The 18,608-nt window shown below is 41.0% G+C and overlaps 1 protein-coding gene across 4 annotated transcripts in view; it reads left to right on the top strand.

Moving 5' to 3' along the window:
* The window catches only part of LOC143300662 (CCR4-NOT transcription complex subunit 1-like), a 70,577-nt gene that overhangs the window by 17,763 nt on the left and 34,206 nt on the right, over positions 1–18,608 (top strand). For all 4 annotated transcript variants that reach the window (XR_013057676.1, XM_076614496.1, XM_076614495.1 and 1 more), the window contains exons 13-28: positions 12–119; positions 597–716; positions 2,226–2,348; positions 2,584–2,732; positions 3,446–3,581; positions 4,607–4,853; positions 8,132–8,260; positions 10,307–10,449; positions 10,962–11,087; positions 12,092–12,216; positions 13,540–13,650; positions 14,476–14,554; positions 15,032–15,358; positions 15,985–16,125; positions 17,373–17,552; positions 18,153–18,272. Coding sequence is in view for 3 of the 4 variants with exons in the window: in XM_076614496.1 (XP_076470611.1) it covers positions 12–119; positions 597–716; positions 2,226–2,348; positions 2,584–2,732; positions 3,446–3,581; positions 4,607–4,853; positions 8,132–8,260; positions 10,307–10,449; positions 10,962–11,087; positions 12,092–12,216; positions 13,540–13,650; positions 14,476–14,554; positions 15,032–15,358; positions 15,985–16,125; positions 17,373–17,552; positions 18,153–18,272 (2,364 nt within the window). In the remaining variant the exon portion in view is untranslated. The remainder of the gene's footprint in view (positions 1–11; positions 120–596; positions 717–2,225; positions 2,349–2,583; positions 2,733–3,445; positions 3,582–4,606; positions 4,854–8,131; positions 8,261–10,306; positions 10,450–10,961; positions 11,088–12,091; positions 12,217–13,539; positions 13,651–14,475; positions 14,555–15,031; positions 15,359–15,984; positions 16,126–17,372; positions 17,553–18,152; positions 18,273–18,608) is intronic.

Below are 18,608 nucleotides of genomic sequence, written 5' to 3'. Positions count from 1 at the left end.
TTTGACAACAGCCAACATGGAATACGCTGAAGCAGGAACTGATCTCCAGTCTGATCGCAGTGTTCCTCAACAGTCATCCCAACTCGGCTGCCATCCTGCACTATGCTTGGCACAACCAGGTGTGTTGGTCCTGCTCCTGTTCCTCCTCAGCTTGAGTGGTGGTTGTGTTGTGCATGTGTGCCCTTGTAAGGATGCTAATTTCTTTCTCATCTTGCATCACGACAAGCTTGGTATGGTGAATAGCTTTAGTGAGATAGTGAACCCCATTGTAATCCAGGGTTAAAGGGTCAGAGATCAAGTGTGCAGCATAATGTATCAGAATTGGCATGTTAGTTTGTGTCAGATCTTCCTGAATCTTGCTGCTTTGATTGACCATGGTGAAAACATGAATCCTTTTGAGACGAGGCCACCATGTTCATGGCTTGGTTTGATGGAGGTTGTGTTCTTGGAGGGGGCGAGTCCCAGAATGTGTAATGAGTTTGAATGAATTGTTGATATAAGCGAGGGTAGAAACTTCGCAGTCCCCATGCCCCGCCCCTATCCTCTTTCCTCTTCCTCCTTGATGGAAGTCTAATGAATGGCTGTCTTTGGAACAGAGTCACTCGGGTACCATTCGCACCCTGATCATGCATTCCATGGCGAAGTGGTACATGCAAGGAGAGGTTCATGACCAAATGAGACTGACACGTATTCTGGACTGTGCACAGGACCTCAAGGTAAGTGGCTATGTCAGGGATGAATTTTTCTCCCTTCTACACCCTGTTTTCACAGAAATCTGTACCAGCAGGGGCAGTTGAGAGGTCACTTGTTTATTTGTATTTAAAAAAAAATAGTTGTTATACCTGTCAAAAAAGAGGTACTGAGTCCTGATACTTATGCTTGTTTAATCAAGTTATCCGCATGTGTGGAGTGGAGCAGGGGGGGGGGGTGCTGATTATCTGGTTGTGGTTTTCCGCAATTCATCTTTATTCTTATCTTATCTGTCTATTATAATCAATGTGCAGTATAGTAGGCTATGTTTATAATTATATTCAAATAATGTTTCTTAATTCTTTCTGTTTTTACATTAAGAATACTAGTTATTACCTGCTGTGTGTGGATATATGTATGAAACGATGTATGTGATTTTTTTTTTTTTACATTTGTATCTTCGTAATATTTGTAGGGGCTGTTGTTGGCTTTTACAGTTATGGTCCCCATGTTGTTTACTTGTCTATGTTGTGATAATGCACCTGACCAAATTTCTCCAGTTGGAGATAATAAAGTTATCTTATCTTATCTTATGCACTGAGACCCATCTTTGTTTTACTCCTTGTGTGATTTTTCGCACAGTTTTTGTTTGTGTCTTGTGAATACTCAGTTGGGACATGAGAATTGAAAGCTTGTGTCCTGACAAAGACAGCATGTGCAAGTGTGGAGGATAAACATGTTCAGGTTGGGATTGGATCCCACACCTTTCATGTGCTTAATGTAAAAAGTATTGTGATCTTAGGTTAGAACAACCCTTGATAACGGATTTATTTATGACAGTCTGTGAAACGTCCAGTTTTGTGTATAATGCTTGCTTAAAAATCACTCAGATTAACTCTATGAAGACGTAGTTAAATAGTTCATTTAGTTTTGCTGCAACAGGCTATTTTGGTCATATTTGAAAATTCAACACACTTTCACACAGAGACAAAGACATACAAATTATATATCACTAGAAAGTTTACTATCTCATCTTTTAACATTTTAAAAGTTTTCTCATTAAATGCTGCTGCTTTTTTTTTTCTTTTTCTTTTTTTTAAGTCACTAAATAATGACCTTTGAAAAATAGGTATACTGTACTCACCAGGCATGTCGCATCCATCAGCTAATCCACAAAGAAGCATAAGATGATTTGATGATTTTCTCATACAATAAGGTTCCCTGATTCTCATTATCAGTTTGAAGTCAAGTGTTGTACAACAAACTGTTAAAAAAAAAATAAATAAATAAAAGATCGCAACACTGGAAAAACAGAAAACGCAAAACCATATAAATCCGTCACTTGAAAAAAAGAAGAAAACCTATTTTCACATTTCTGCTGGAGCTAGATTATTATTTACTGTAGTCCTTGACTGTGTGAAACACCTCAAAGCATGGAACAGTACAGAGGGGCACTTCACACTGTTTGCACATGATTGTGGTGACTTTTTTTTCATTTTTCAGCTCTTGATATTGTTTTGATTCTGGGCATGCAGGCTCTGTCCATGCTGTTGAACGCAACTCCGTATGCCTTTGTGGTTGACCTGGCTTGCTTGGCTGCACGGAGGGAGTACCTCAAACTGGACAAGTGGTTGTCTGACAAAATAGCTGAACACAAGGTGGGTGGTGTAGGCTTTGGTATGGTTTTCTTTTGCCTTATTTTATTTGGTTAGGGGTGTTCATATATTCAGGGATTCTTTTTGCTTTGTCTTTTTCCCATTGCAGTAAGCAAACTAATTCTCTCTGTTTCTGTTGTGAGCAAGCTGGTTGTGTGTGTGTGTGTGTAGTAACAAAGCTGATTTTGTCAATTTCTGTTGAAAGCCGGCTGATTTTTCTATGATCTCTGTGTGTCAGGAACCTTTCATCTCTGCCTGCGTGACATTTCTGAAGCGGAGGTGTCCGCAGCTGATGGGTGGGAAGGACGAACAGCCACTGAACAAGCCACAGACTCTGATGCCCGAAGCTATCACCACCATGCTGCAGTGCCTCAAACAAGTGGCCGGGTATGTCTCTGATTTCTGTTATATGAATAGATTAACAGGCCCAGTACGTCTATGAATTCTGTGATATTAATAGATTAACAGGCCGGGTACGTCTCTGTTTTCTGTTATAAGAAGATAGCAGGCCAGGTATGTCTATGATTTCTTTCATAAGAAGATTAGCAGGCTATGTCTCTGATGCCTGTTATATAAGTAGATCAACAGGCTGGGTATGTCTGATTTCTGTTAAAGTACATAAATCAACATGCCGGTTACGTCTCTGGTTTTGGTTATAAATAGATGTACAGGTGCTGATTTCTGTTATAAGTTGATCAACAGGTGCCACCACTTTCATTGCCTCGAATGGGTGGCTGGGTACCTATTTGAGTTGATAGAAAGTATTGGAATAATCTCTTAACTCAGGAAAAAACATGTTTATTATTTTCTGTCCACATAGGCATAGAACATTCCTGGTGTATTTTCATTTTGAAGGCATCAGTTTTCCATAGATTTATTGGAGTGTGTGTGTACATTATTGAAGCCTGACAAAATCACACAGGAAATGATTGATGAGCTCCCAAAGGCAACTCTTAGTCGGGTTCTCTACCCAAGTACAGCCTGTTGTGCAAATGACCCAGGTTTGTAAAGCACTTAGAGCTTGATCTCTGGCATAGGATAGGCGCTGTGTAAATATACCAATTTCTTAACAGTGCTGAACTGAATGTGTGTGTGTGCAGTCATGTGAACCCAGAGTTGCAGGAGGCCATCAACACACTGTGCTCAAACGCCACGATGTTCCTGAGCAAGCTGCGAGGGGCCCCCACCGCCGGCCCCCCTGGAGGCCCCAAGCCCCCCTCCTACCCACAGGGCATGGTCAGTCAGCTAGGGATTTTCCTGCCCCTCACTTTCTCTGGTTTAGGCTTTAGGGTTCTTTGCTGGACATTAAATGATTAAACACTTTTTACTTTTTGTTGTAAACAAACCTGTGTTTGTGTGGGGGTAATTAGTCAAAACCTTTAATGAATAGGTAGGTGTGAAGTTATAAAAAGAAACGGCTTGGCAATTTTGTTGATTGATTTATTCTTTTGGTTATTGGCTCTACAGGCATGTTTCCTGATAGTGTCTCATGCTTTTTCTCCCCCTTTCTCTCAAATGTACATGCATAGTTCTGTCTGTGATCTCATTCTTCCCCTTTTTGTTACAAATAACTGCGTAATTCTAGCTCTTGACTGTCTCTTTTCTCTTACATATATACAGTTTTATTTGCTCTTGCAAGCAAATGCACAGTTCAAAATCTTGTTAGTTGGGTTTTGGGGTGTTTTTTTTTAATTTTTAAGATTAGTGTAAAATCTCATTTCCTGTCAAAAATAAATGCATAGTTCTGTCTCTTCTCAGTCTCCCATACTCTTGCAAACAAATAATTCACTCTTCTCAGTCTCTTTTCCTCTCAGTCATGAATCCATGTGTAGTTTATCTGTCAACGTACATGATAATGTTAATGGATGTGTGTGTGTGTGTGTCTCTCTCTCTCTCTCTCTCTCTCTCTCTCTCTCTCTCTCTCTCTCTCTCTCTCTCTCTCTCTCTCTCAGATCGGTGTATAGTTCTGTCTGTTAAAGTTAAGGTTTGATTATGCATGTTTCCTCTCTCTCTCTCTCTCTCTCTCTCTCTCTCTCTCTCTCTCTCTCTCTCTCTCTCTCTCTCTCTCTCACACACACACACACACACACACACACACACACACACACACACACACAGATCTGTGTATAGTTCAGTCTGTTAAAGTACACTGTGTTTATGCATGTGTTTTGTGTTGTTGAAGGTTTGTCCTTTCTTTCTCATTGCCTGGAGTTTTGTGCTCACACCCTGTGCCCCAGGCTCGTCAGCGTATGTTTGCACAGATGGACCAGATGGGCATGGGACCTGTCATGGGACAGCAGCAGCCACCTGTCGTGGGACCTGTGGGAGGAGGGGGGGCTCCGGGCCCACCTGGCCCCCCAGGAGGCGGGGGTTTCCCGCAGACCATGCCCCCACTGAACCCCGCCACACCAGGCTCCCCAGCCCGGGCCTTCCCAGGCATTGGTGGTCAGCCCAGCAGTGCCAACCCTGGCTTCAACCCCATGTCTACGCTCAACTCACAGTTCCAGAGTGAGTACCAGAGGCCCAGACCCCTCCCCGCCCCACTGTGGTGGTGGTAGTGGTTCTGATTGGTTTAGTGCTGAGGGCTCTTACAGTCATGGAAACCTGGGAAAAGTTTTGGAAAGATGAACCAGGGCTGGAAAAGTCTTGGAAGATTTTTTTTGGAGTCTGGAAAAGTCTTTGAATTTTCATAGAACCCTTGACCATTATCATTCATCAATAGCTTGGTGCATTTGAAAACACAAAAACAAAGAAAGGTAATGAAAATCTTATTTTGATACTGCCAGTCTTTTTTGTCAGCATTGTAGCCGGTGACCGTTTCATTCAGTTTGGCTCTGTGTTTGCTATGGAGAATTTTCTGTCTTGGAAAAGCTCAGGGAAAGGTATGGAATTTTGTTTCGTCACATTTGTGGGAACCATCGTACAGGCTTCACAATGACAGATATGTTCGTTTTCGAGTTTTCCTGTACATTGTGAAATTCATGGCATGGGGGAAAGAAGGGAACATGATGCTAAAATACTCTCAGCATGTTCTGAGAATCTTGTTGTTTTGATACAGTTTTAGGTGGATTGAAAAGTGCTTATTGTGTCCACTTTCTTGCATGTCTCTTACAAATGTCGAAAATATGTTCATAAGTAAATGAAATAAACTGAAATTGTGTACTGATAATACTGTTTAATAAGCAATCAAATTTGTAAAGAAGTAAAAGAAACAATCAGGAAATAAGAATTGAGTCAACAGAATAACCCAAGAATGCTGGCTCTTTTTCTCTCCTCTCCTCTCTCTCTCTCTCTCTGTCTCTCTCTGTCAGTCTTTTTCTCTGACATTCTATGTCCTCTCTTTCCTGTCCATCATACTCCCATTCCCTTTTCCTCTCCTCTCCCATGCGCTAAAAGCCAACATGAAGGAAAGATGAACCAGTACATTGGAGACTGACAGCTGTTCTTGCCTTCTGAACTGTTTAGGTAACCCGAACGAAATGGGTAAGTTTTGCCATATGGCTCTGCCCACAATTGATGCAGGTTGGAATCCTATTGACGCACGTTTTCAGTGTGAGTGTGCAGTTCTGCACCGCAGATGTTTCTATTGTTTGATCATGTTCTCTTTGAAGTTCAATAACCTTTTTCTTGGTTGGATGGTTCTGGGGTTTTTTTGCTGTTGAATAATGGTTTTGTTTCATTAATGGATATAACCTTTACATTTGCAAAAGAATGAGTACTAACAACACATCAGGCAGATGACTGTATTTTGTTTTGTGTATGACGTTATTCAGAAACAGTTCCATTTCTTTTTAATAAAACAGCAGCTGCTGCCAAATTATTCATGACAGTATTTAGAAAAAGGTGGTACTGTTCATGGTTAACCAGCAGTTACATTCAAGTTATTTGTTGTTCATTACAATATTTGGATTCTAAGTTGTTTTCTGGAATGTTATTTTATAAGCAAATGTATTTGAATATTTATTTAACAGTGTTTTGGGGGTGGGAAGATGATTTTGTCTCCGGACACAGAAAAGAACTTAACTTGTGAGGAGGCTGCCCAGGTCATTCTCACCACATCAGCTTATTTTACGTAGCTTATTTTACATTTTATTTAAGTGTCTACACGTTTTGAACAGTGAATTTCTGCACCCGTGAATAGACAATAAACCAGCTTTGAGTTGTAATGTGGTGTCCATCAAAGAGACATTCTCAGCTGGTTCTGCCTTCTCTTCACTTGGTGTTCATGCAAATATTCAGCTGTGATTTCTCTTGTGAAAAGCTGGAGATATAAGTTTATGAGGGGGAGTTTTTTGGGGGCGGAAGAGGGAGTGTTGTTGCCGATTTGTAGTGGAAACTTTCTCCTGAGTCGTTAGTTGGGGATTGCAGGTCTGATGGTCCCCAAGCATTGAGATGGTCAGTGCTTTCCAGTGGTAGCAGTCTACGGGATGTAGGGAGGAGCTCAGCAGCATTAGAAGAGTTGTTAAAAAAATTTTTTATCACTCTTGTGTAACTGTTGTTGGGATGCCAGATCAAGGCGTAGTTTATGTTATAGTAGATTTAATTACACATACTTAACCGTGACGCATTAGTGCAGACTCCGGCAGGGGTCTGATTCCTGTCCTGATAGTAGAATATATCTCATGTTGATTTTGTTGCTGGTTTCTGTGTTTTCATAATCTGTTGTTGTTTTTCTTTTTGTTTTGTTTTGCACAAGAGGATGTTTACACATTGACACAGGGATGCTACTTACTGATCACAATGAAAAAGGACCAGATGTCTTGTTATGTAGTGAGATACATCTAGATGCTGAGTGGATGAGATAGATGAACAGATAACTTCAGTCAAATGGTATTGAACACAGTGCCAAATCAAATTTTGAAAGTCTGTTACTGTTGTGTTACAAACTGATATTGGGCCAGTACCACATGTTTATATCCTGTACACAACAGCTGTGGCATCACTTCACTCAGTTCTTTCTCACAGGATACTGATGTATGACAGCATATATATGTTACAGTAAGTTTGTCAAAACAGTCATTTCATAGTTACTTGAAGTAACCACTGTTCCCTCAGATTTCATGAAATAACTCAAATTTGTAATGATTTCATGATTTTTTTTTAATCTTGTCACTCATTTTTTACTAATTAACTTGTTTGCTTCAGTGAATCTGCATTATTTTTAAACTGCCTATGTGTGTGTGTGTGTGTGGGGGGGGGGGGGTATTGGGGAGATAAACCTGTGTTCTTTTAGCATTTTAAGAAAGGGATTTGTGATGCCACCTTCTCCAAGTAAGGAAACCTAATAATCAGAGAGGCCATGTGGATCTGACTGACGTGCAATCAGTGAAACACATCAGCTACAACTGGATCATGGCTTATCAAGATCTCCTTCAGCCCTGAACATTGAAACGTGCTGTAGAAGTTGCATACCAGGCCATGGACATGGTTAGCAAACAACGTGATTCGTGACTGGGTACCTTGCATCAGATTTGTACTGTTCCCCCTGCCAATGGTATCAAGTGTTCTCCTTGCACTGCAAAGTTTCAGTGTAAGGGTCATGTTGCCTTACCGCTTCATCTCTTCTTACAGAAGTGATCTCTGGAAAGGAGACCGACTGTAACCTAATTTCTCTGAATACAAATTAAGTTTTGCCATCTGTTACTGAGTTAGAATTATGGGGTGGGAAAACAAGGATTCTCTCTCTCTCCCTGCCCTGTCTTTCTCACTCTGTGTTCCCCTCCTTGCTTTCTTATTCTCCTCTCCGTCTACCTGTTTTTGTCATCGTGGAAATGGTTTCTCCACAGACATGGGATTCCAAAACACACCTGGAATTAACACTCCCCGTCAGTCCATCAACACTCTGGCGTCTCTCAGCATGTCTGTAGCTGCCCGCCCCCCTGCTCCCAGTGACCAGCGCCTCAGCAGCAGGACAGGTAAGGCTGCTTTAAGCGACTGGATTCTGTGTGTGTGTGTGTGTGCGTGTTCCTGTCCAACACTACAAACTGTCTAATTTTTTTCTAATTTTTTTATGGATGTAAAAATCTTTATACAAAATTATGATTTTTACTTTAAAAGAGCCATTGTCCTTTGGTGTTAAATTGGTGGGGGGGTTTTTGTTTGTTTTGTTTTGTTTTTTTGTTTGTTTGTTGTTGTTTTTTTGCTATCAGGAATATAGTTTGATCCTCCTTTCACTGTGTATGTGAATGTGGTTGTTGTGTTTTGTTGTTGGTGGTTTTTTGTTTTCTCCTTTTTTCTTTCAATTATTAGGGAAAATGTTCTCGCATGCCCTGAATATGACTTTATGGATGAACATGTTAAAGCTCTTTCTTGGTAAACTTTAAAACCCTCAAATGTCATCACATACTCTGGATTCTCATGAGATGAATGAAAAATATGTTAGTCTGTTTGATGACTGACAGAACAGTGTGTGAAATTAGATATTATGCTTTCTGAATTTTTATTTATTAAAAAAAAAAAAAAAAAAAAAGGCAAGGCCTTCAAGACTCACTTGTGGTACACTTTTAAAAAATCTAATCGTTTAAATGTGTTCTGTATTTGTTGTTATAAAGCTTCTGGTTAAAAGAAAAAAAAAGTCCTAATGGCAGATTCGAACACTGCGTGTTCGGGTTTGAAGAATCTGTCTTACCCATTGCACTATCGTGGCTCCTTAACTGACGTTCAAAAATATAATATTTAAACATGCTTTTTCAAAAAGGCGATAAATCGATTGCAGTATTCGCAGTGAGAATGCTGTTTAAATCATATTATTCTGGTGTATCTTGTGCATTCAAAAAATCTTTAAGGGCAATTAAAAAGTCCGCAGTAAAGGAGACGTGGCTATCGCCACAATCACACTGCAACATTTAGCCGTTTTCTCTAGATCTAGGTAGATGTACAAGTTTAGTTACACCCGGTTGACACGGTCGATTCAATTTCTCTTTTATGTTCATTCTAGTTTTATAGTTTTAAAGTTGATATGAAAATTGAGTATTTTGTTAAACTAATAACATGTAGAGCCATGTAGAGCAAAGTCAGGACTGGAAATTTTTACGTTTCATCAGTTTAAGGGTATTAACTCCCATGGTTTATTATTTTTAACTGTGAATTTCGACTGATTCTGTGGATATTTTTATGGCAGTTTGGGGCATAATCCAGTAAATGATGAGGCGTTCACAAATCTTTCTCTCAATAAATATTTAATGGTCTCCTCCAACTTTCCATCACATGTTATCATGTATTGTCCATTGAATATAGGATTGAACGGGCAGGTCAACAACTTGAAACAAAATGGCGTCGTTCGCAAAGAATACGAGCACGCGCTTTGAATATGTATAAATATGTGTACGCAATTGATTTTTGCCCATGTCCTTCAGGGCTGTACAGTGAGAGTAAAACACACAAGCTTTTTATTTATTGAGTGTAATTTCAAAATGTAATGTTTAAGATGAGAAAGATCAGTTTAAAGCAAATTAAGCCCCATAGCATTAATTACAGATTAATTTCCCTTTTTTACTATCTGCACCAAAGACATGCAAAATAAATATAACTTCCATGCTTAGCAAAAGAAGTTCCTGTTTGAACAAAAAATGATAAAAATGACTGCTCTTGTGTCAGAATGTCAGATCAAAGTGCCAAGTTTAGAGAATTAAAAAAATATATATAACAGTAAATTCAGTTTGCATATAATTTGGCTTCTTTTTTAATTTTTTTGTGCCCATCCCAGAGGTGCAATATTGTTTTAAACAAGATGACTGGAAAGAACTGCATTTTTTCTATTTTATGCCAAATTTGGTGTCAACTGACGAAATATTTGCAGAGAAAATAGCAGTGTTAAAGTTTACCACGGACACACACACACACAACCGAACACCGGGTTAAAACATAGGCTCACTTTGTTTACACAAGTGAGTCAAAAAACAGAAGTTTTTAAGAAAAAACAAAAAACAAAATAGAAAGCCAACAAGGTGTGCTCTGTACAGGTGGGGCTCCAGGTGCAGCAGGTCCTGGCCCTGGTGGGGGTGGCACAGGTCCGGGCCCAGGTCCAGGAGGAGGGGCCAACAGCGGCCCTCACGGAGACATCAACAGCCTCTTCCCTGAAATGCAACAAACATTCAGCAAAGATGTGAGTTCCCCATTCAACCCCTTGCCCCTTCCCCCTTTTCCTCTCTCTCTTGTCTCTTTCACTCATCCCCTTCCTAACTCTTGTCTTCAGACAACTTCAAACAACTTAGAGACATGTGTAACAATTTATATCGCAGACTGAAATTCTTACAATTTTGTCTGTTCAGTCTAATTGTCCTGTGTGACTTTGTGAAATGCATTTAAAAACAACTCGCATTCAGTAAAGCCCAATCATAAAAAGTGACATTTTCACAATCATTGGTTCCATATACACATTAAAAGGATACCTTATTCAGCATGTTACTGGCACAATGTTAATTCTTTTGCCTTATTGGTTTCTCATGTGAAGTACTGGTTAGAGAGGCATGCAGAAGAGAGGTACCAAGAGAGGACACTAGCCACACTTACTTTGGATTTCTCCATATGACCAGGGTAATATTCTGCTTTGGACAGGAATAAGACCCAGTTTGCACCAGTGATAGTATGTATGTTAGACTTTTGTTTTTGCCCCAGGTGGAGGACCAGGCAAACAGCTACTTCCAGCAAATCTACAACCAGCCCCCACAGTCCAACATGACCATTGACCAGGTCCTTGCCATGCTCAAGAGGTTCAAGGACTCTAACCAGAAGATGGAGAAGGTATTGTTCCGTTCTGTGTGTACCTGCCAACCCTAACCATTACAGATTTTCCATCATTTTCATGGACTTTACTCCTTTCCATGAAATTACAGTTTTCTTCCAAAATCCTTCAATCCACAAGGCCCTCAAGATCCACAAGGGTTTCTGCGAGCACGCTGGTTATGAGCACCGATCCATGTTTGTTTTACTTGAAACAATGTTTGCACATGTGTGTGGCACCAATTTGCTTTCACCAAAGTAGCGTCTGAAACTCTAGGTGACATGGGCAGCATGACAACAGGTGCTTTACTTTGCAGTATAGGGTACAGTTTCCTTTCATTGATTAGGCTCACCGTGGAGACAGTTACGTGTTTCTGCATAATTGTGGCTGGAATGACATCACCATGCATGAGGCATGAGAAATCAGGGAAACATAGGTGAAACATTGAAGCTTAGGAATCATCTGTCAAGAGCACTTCTTCTGTCTTGTGTTTCATTGTGGCGTTTTCTTTCCTGGAGATGTAGGATTTGCTATGTAAAATGCTTCATCTTGACCCCGCACCCCTATTTCATAGCATAGGCCCCTTCCTTGAATCTTCCCACATGCAGGATTATGAATTTGGATTCTGAAATGTTGGCAGTATCCATATCATCATCAGCTGTGACTTTGTCAGTGGTGACTGTAGTCTTCTCTGGCATTCTGCTCATTTTTTTTTGTCGTTTTAAACCATTGCAAGTTATGGCCAGGTTGTTTGGCCAGATCCAACAAGTGTGATTCTCTCTCTCTCTCTCTCTCTCTCTCTCTCTCTCTCTCTCTCTCTCTCTCTCTCTCTCTCTGTGTGTGTGTGTGTTTCTCACCTTCACGTGGTCTTAAACAGTTTGTCTCTATCCATCAATGTAAACTTGTGTGTGTGAAAGACACAGATGTGTAACAGTACACCTTCATTCAACACAGTTACTTCAAAATGTCACATAGCAGGAAGCCTGTTGTTTCACCCTGTAATATGCTATGTTCCTGTCTGCAGGATGTGTTTCAGTGCATGCTGCGGAATCTGTTTGAGGAATACCGATTCTTCCCACAGTACCCTGACAGAGAGCTCCAGACCACAGCTGTTTTGTTTGGTGGCATTATTGACCAAGGCATTGTCACGTAAGTTGTCCCATTGTCAAAACTAAGAAAAAAAGGTTAAATGTCCCATAGCCTTTCACCTGGCCATTGGGGCAGTGAATTCATATCTACTGCATATTGGGCTTGGCACAGGATGGCGGGGCCCAGTCTTTTCCTTCCGCCTTCATCATCTACCCTAACCGAGGTCAGGTACCCATTTACATGGGTGGAGTGAGGAAAATAAAGTGTCTTTCCCAAGGGCATCCATCATATGATGTCAATACGGGGAATCAAACCCTGATCACTGGTGATCATTGGATTCAAAGTCCAGCACCTGATTCTGCTATGGCACCTCCACAATTGTCATCATTTATATAAAAGATAACAGAAAAATTGTCTGATTATGTTGCCTTTCCTGACTGCTGGCGGCTGTCTCTCCTGTGGAGTTGTGGGGGTTGTTTGTGGAGGGGCATGGTGGCCACACTGGGGAAGATGCTCTCTCTGTCTGACTCCATACTGTAAAGGGGGAAGGGGCTTAGTAGATGTCCTGCATATGGGGAGTCAGAACAGGAACTGCTGAATGCCACCAAAGTGATACATGTAGCAGTGCAGGATAACGACCCCCAACATCGATAGCTGAAAATGGAATGCTGGCTCTGGGACTGCACCAGATGTTTTGGGTGTGGCTGTTAGGGGCGATTTGGGATAAGCTGCGTGCAGGTGATGCCACTTAGTTTATGTGGATTATTGTGCAGCAAAACATTAAATAGATAAATACTGTTCATCTGGCAGTCTGAAACATGAACTAGATGATCATTTACTGAAGGTTTTATTTCCATGTGTCAAAGTGATCTAATTTTCGTCTGGATCAATGGCATTCAATGAAAAGTCCAAGTGCAGTTTAAAAACAAAAGAAAGGGAAGCACATTACATGAAAAGCGCAGATTTGCTCTGCGTGGAGGTTACCCACTTCTGGGAGGTTATCGGCTGTAGTTACTTTCGTTTTCTCCGCATAGGCGGATAGTAGTTTGCACAGGACAGGAATGTCAGACCCCTGCCGGAGTCTGCACTAGTGGGTCACGGTTAAGTATGTGTTATTTAAACGTAATTTTAGATAGAAAATGTCCTTTTGTGGATTCAGTCAATAAATGATTTGAAAGTGAATGAATGGTTGGCACTTCAGTTTCATTGATGATTAAAATTCCCAAGAAAGATTTGTCTATACTGTCTAAATATAATCTCTCTCTCTCTCTCTTTGCATCTGCAGATGTGAATTCCTGTGATATTTTATGATGCTATTCATTAACTTGTTGGTACATGTTGGAATTCTTTGACAGAAAAGTAAAGTGTGATGTAAATTTTCAGGTACTGGACACTAGGCATTGCACTGCGTTACATCCTCGAGGGTCTGCGGAAGCCTCATGGCAGCAAAATGTACATGTTTGGTATCACAGCCCTGGACAGGTTCAAAAGCAGGTACGTGTGTTGTGTTTGTGTGTCTGATGGCTGTGTGTGGACTATGACATGTTTATTTCGGGAAACCCTGAGGGGGTACATGAAAATGTTATGACACAAAATATGAAATACATTTGGAATTCTGCTTACTGTCAGAATGGCAGTGCCAACTGTTTGGTTCAGAGATACAAAAAGATTATTGTTTGTGAGTTACAAAAAGATTTTTTTTTTAATTTTTTTTTTTTAAGTAGTTGTTAAGCAAAATATGGAAGATTCAGTATTGTTTATTGTATTCTTGCTAGAAGTTAGCAAAATATGAAAGATTCAGTATTGTTGATTGTATTCTTGCTACAAGTGAATGGGTATTGATCCTCAATGTAAATAAGGTGTATTCACGAGAAGAATGAATGTGTTTGAAATTTGGCTAGAAGGGCTGTGTGTGCTTTGTATTAGTTTAAGGAAAGATGCAGCATGAACAATCTGAACACATCCTGTATGTGAACATATGTTGCTGAAATTATTTACATATGTGTGTGTGCATGCATGTGCCTGTACATGCATGTAGCCCAAACAGTTCAGTGTCAGGTTGTAGATGTTTGCACATGTGAAGTTGGTTGTGAGCTAGCTGTAAACCATATTTCTTTTGTCCACAGAAAGAAATCCATCTCCCTTTTTATTTTCTGCCAAGGTTGTAATACAATATGTACATTTGAGAGAAAAAATCAGAACGCTGTTGAGAACATTGATACTTCAACACCAGGATAATAACAAGCAGAATAATACAACATTCACAATGACATGGATGAAAGGAAGCATGCTCACAGTGTGGATGTGTTGTGTTTTTAGACTGAAGGAATACCCACAGTACTGTCAGCATCTGGCTGCCATCCCACACTTCAGAGAATTTCCACAACACATCATTGAGGTAAGTGGAAGCTTTGGTGATTTTGTTCGGACACACACATCTCTGCTCTGTGTAAAATATGGGTTTCTAAATTTTTTTTTTTTAATTTTTTTTTGTTTTTAGTAAATCTGGGTTTCATATTTTTTTAGTTTGTGTTTTTTTATGAGCATAACTGACAATAAGCTGGGACTGGAAGTGGAATGATCGTTTCAACTTGCCACTTGCTACTGCTTTCTTTATGTACAGAAAATTCATAGTAAAATAAAAAACGTCTTTACCTTATAGTACTATGAGGATTACATCTTGTGCAGCCTTTCCTACCTTGTAAGAAGGATGGATGGTTGGGGTTGGCAGTAATATTTAGATGAATTGAAAGCTGAAAGAATGACAGTGCACATAGGTTATTCACATATTGCCTCAGCTGTCTGTGTTTACATTACAGTTTTGCCATTTGTTTCATTGATCTTATACCAAACCACTGACCCTTTGTCCTGACAGTATGTGGACTACGGGGCGCGTTCCCAGGAGCCCCCACAGTCGCATGCAGACACGGGTCACATGGGTGTGGGGCCACCCCCCATCAACCCGGCACGAAGCACCCCCATGGACGTCGGCATGGGCCCTGGGGGCATACCCACTAGCATGGGGGGTAACTCCAGCATGCCCGCCTCCAACCCTGTCCACCCTCCCCCCACCCAGGCCCCCCCTCCCCCTTCCTCCGCAACCTCCCAGCCCCCGCCCCCACCTGCGCCGACCGCCTCCACTGGGGCTGCCTCTGCCGGGTCCAGCCAGTCCGGAGGGGGCAGGGGGCCCACATTTCCGAAGGTGAGTGGAGGTAGCAGGTGTGTGTGTGTGTGTGTGACTGAAGCCTGACTGAATGACACAGGCAATGAATGATGAACACTTACGGGCAGCAGTCAGTCAGCTTTACCCAGATAGATGTGTGTATGTATGTGTGATTGTTCATATCTGGAGTTTGTAGTATTATCTTGGTCTGGTGATATACATATAGGTATTGTTTTTTCATATGCAGAGGTATGTTATTATGCACTGTTGTTTCATGTGAGGCGCTTAGAGCCTATTATGTTGGGTGTGTTTGTAAAGTGCTTAGAGCTTGGTCTGTGATTGGGGATAGGTGTTATGTAAGTATCCATATATGTCCAGTGTCTGGGAAGGAAGAGTAGAATGTGGAATGAAATGTTAGGAGCAGTTAAGCATTATTGTGTGAAACTTTTTTTTTCTTCTGGACAGTGTGGACTGATACTGTCATTTTTACATCCCCATTGCCCACACTCTACACTCTGATTAATTGCCCACACTCCACACACTCTGTTATTTCCTTGTCTTTTATGTCTCACTAATAAGCATTCATCAGCAGCAGTCAGGGGTTAGAAAGAAAAAAAAGTTTGTTGATTGACTGTATGGGGTTTTGTGTGTGTGTGTGTGTGCAGCCTTCTATTGCCACAGCCACCAACATAGACACCTTGCTGGCTGGGCAAGGAAAGGAGGAAATCTCGGTGCCCCCTGAGTCCCTTCAGGACAAAGTCTTCTTCATTTTCAACAACCTGTCTCTAGCCAACATGAACCAGAAGGTCAGTACAGAATGTATGATAATCAGTGATGTTGGACTGAGGTTATTAGGACAGCAGACTATCTGGTCTAGAATTTGATTATAGTGGAGAATGTCTTGCCCAAGTTAAATCCCTAATGTCTCGGCCAAGTGTGTCTTTATATCATTCTAGTGTTTTTAGAGCGTGTGCCTTGAGATGGTTCCCAAAGGCCAACTAGTCCCCAAAGCTGCAGCATTAGGAGCCAGTGCAATCTTGTCTGCCAGTTTGAGTTGTAGTTCTTTACAAAAGACAAGCTGTAAATGAATTCCCATTGCATTGAAGAAAACATTGATCATATCTCACTTTGCTGCTGGCCCACCTGTAAGTTTATCTCTGGTATAAGCCATGCATTGAGCCCATGAAAGTCAGGAAAGTACTGTTTGTGGAATGTCACGTTGCTGACTTTTCTTTCTGAGTCCTCTCTCTTATGTGGGCTCACTCGCTTGCTTTACCCTTCTATAGGAATTCAGGTTCATTGTCACGGAAGTCTGGAAAAGTCTTGGGGAAAATGAAAGAACCATACAACAAGGCTTGAAAGAGTTTCGGGAAAATATTTTTTGCCCTTCAGGATCTGGAAGTCTTGAAATTTTGATAAAACCCTGGATCAGTACCTGTTATCAAAGAGAAAAAAAAAGAAGAAAAACTATTTAAAAAAAAAAAAAAGTGGTGAAGGTACCCTGGAAAAAGAAAAAGGTGATCCTCTACTATGGCGTTGCATTCACCTCTGAGGAGATCAGCTGGAAACTCCACCACAAAGAGAAATAACAAACAAAAAGAAAAAAGTGTGGCCTGTAAGTGTGGCCTGATGGTAATGCGTCCACCTTGGGAAGCAAGAGAATCTGAGTGCATGGATCATCAAATCCCATGCTCGTCAGTATTTTCTCCCCCTCCAGTAGACTTTTGGTGGTGGTCTGAACGCGTCATTCGGATGAGGCAATAAACCATGGTCCCGTGTGTCGCATGCAGTCTGCACACGTAAAAGAACCCACAGAAAGGAAAGGGTTTTCCCTGCAAAATTACATGGAGAGATCCACTTTGATAGGAAAGCTGATACTCTTGAAAGCAGAATAAAAAAAGGGGGGATAGCACAATACTGTAGTAATGCACTCTCCCTGGGAGGGGCAGTCTGAATTTCACACACAGAGGCCTGTTGTGACAAAGAGTGATCCAGTACTGTGTACAACACAGTAAGCAGCATGGTTTGATTTGATGTGTGGTTCCCCCTGCAGGGAGAGGAGCTGAAGGAGCATGTGGGAGACGAGTACATCCCCTGGGTGTCGCAGTACCTGGTGATGAAGAGAGCCAGCATCGAACCCAACTTCCATGTCCTCTACTCCAACTTCATCGACGTGCTCAAGATCATGCAGCTCAGCAACATGGTGCTCAAGGAAACCTATCGCAACATCAAGGTAAGCAGGAATTTTGCTTTTGATTTAAAAACTTATGAAGATGGCAAATGTCTGTGAGAAAGATCACGTTGAAATTAAAATAATCCAGCTCATTGTATCAAACTTTATAAAGATGGCAAATGGGTGTGTGCATTTTGAAAATTTTGCATTATATTTGATACATGAGTGTTAACACAGTTCAGTTCAGTTATGAATTGATTTCCATGTTTATTATGTTCTTTTTGTTCATCTGTTTGTAAACCTCCACACCCCAAAAGAGTGAAATGGATTTTGAGTTTTTGCCATCCTATTGGGTTTTAGTTGTATCGACAGGCGCAGTAGCGGAATGGTTAGAGTGTTGGACTTGCGAAGGGTTCAGTCCTAGTATTGATACCTTCTGGAGTAATGGTGAAATTGGTTTTCCTCATTGTCAATATCAGCTTCTCAGAACTGATTTAACACTGGACAGTAATTGATCTGTCTATATTTTCTGCTTTTTGTCGTCTTCTTTTTTTTTTTCTTTTTTTTTTTTTCCTTTTTTTTTTATATAAGTTTTTTAAGCTGTTTCGAGATGGCCAATGTGTTGAGCTGATGTTGACTCGGTCTGATTGGTGTTGCAAGGTGTTGCTGCAAAGCGACATCAAGGGCGTGGCCAACTTCTCTGACCGATCTCTGCTGAAGAATCTGGGTCACTGGCTTGGCATGATGACCCTGGGCAAGAACAAACCCATCCTGAGATCTGTAAGCACTGCTGTGTTTGTGTCTGTGCATTTGATAGTGTGTGTGTGTTTGAGAGTGAGTGTGTGTGTGTGTGTGCCTGTCTCTGAGAGTGTGTGTGTGTGTGAAAATAAGTGTGTCTGAGAGACAGAAGCATTTGTGTTAGCATTGGCATGCATGCACACCCATGAGAGTGCAGTGTCTTGGCATGATGATGAATCATTCATGGCTGCAAACAGACCACAAAATGTGACAGACTTAGAAATATGAAAACTTAAGTCTGTGGTTCAGTGTTCCACGCTGCAGATCGTCTTAGGCAGTGGTTTTTCGGAGAAAGATATTTGTTACTGGTCTTCAGAA

This window comes from Babylonia areolata, chromosome 26 (assembly GCF_041734735.1).
Source record: "Babylonia areolata isolate BAREFJ2019XMU chromosome 26, ASM4173473v1, whole genome shotgun sequence".
NCBI classification, from domain to species: Eukaryota; Metazoa; Mollusca; class Gastropoda; order Neogastropoda; family Buccinidae; genus Babylonia; species Babylonia areolata.
The sequence above is the reverse complement of the archived record's forward strand: the minus strand, read 5'-3'. Positions and strand labels throughout refer to the sequence as shown.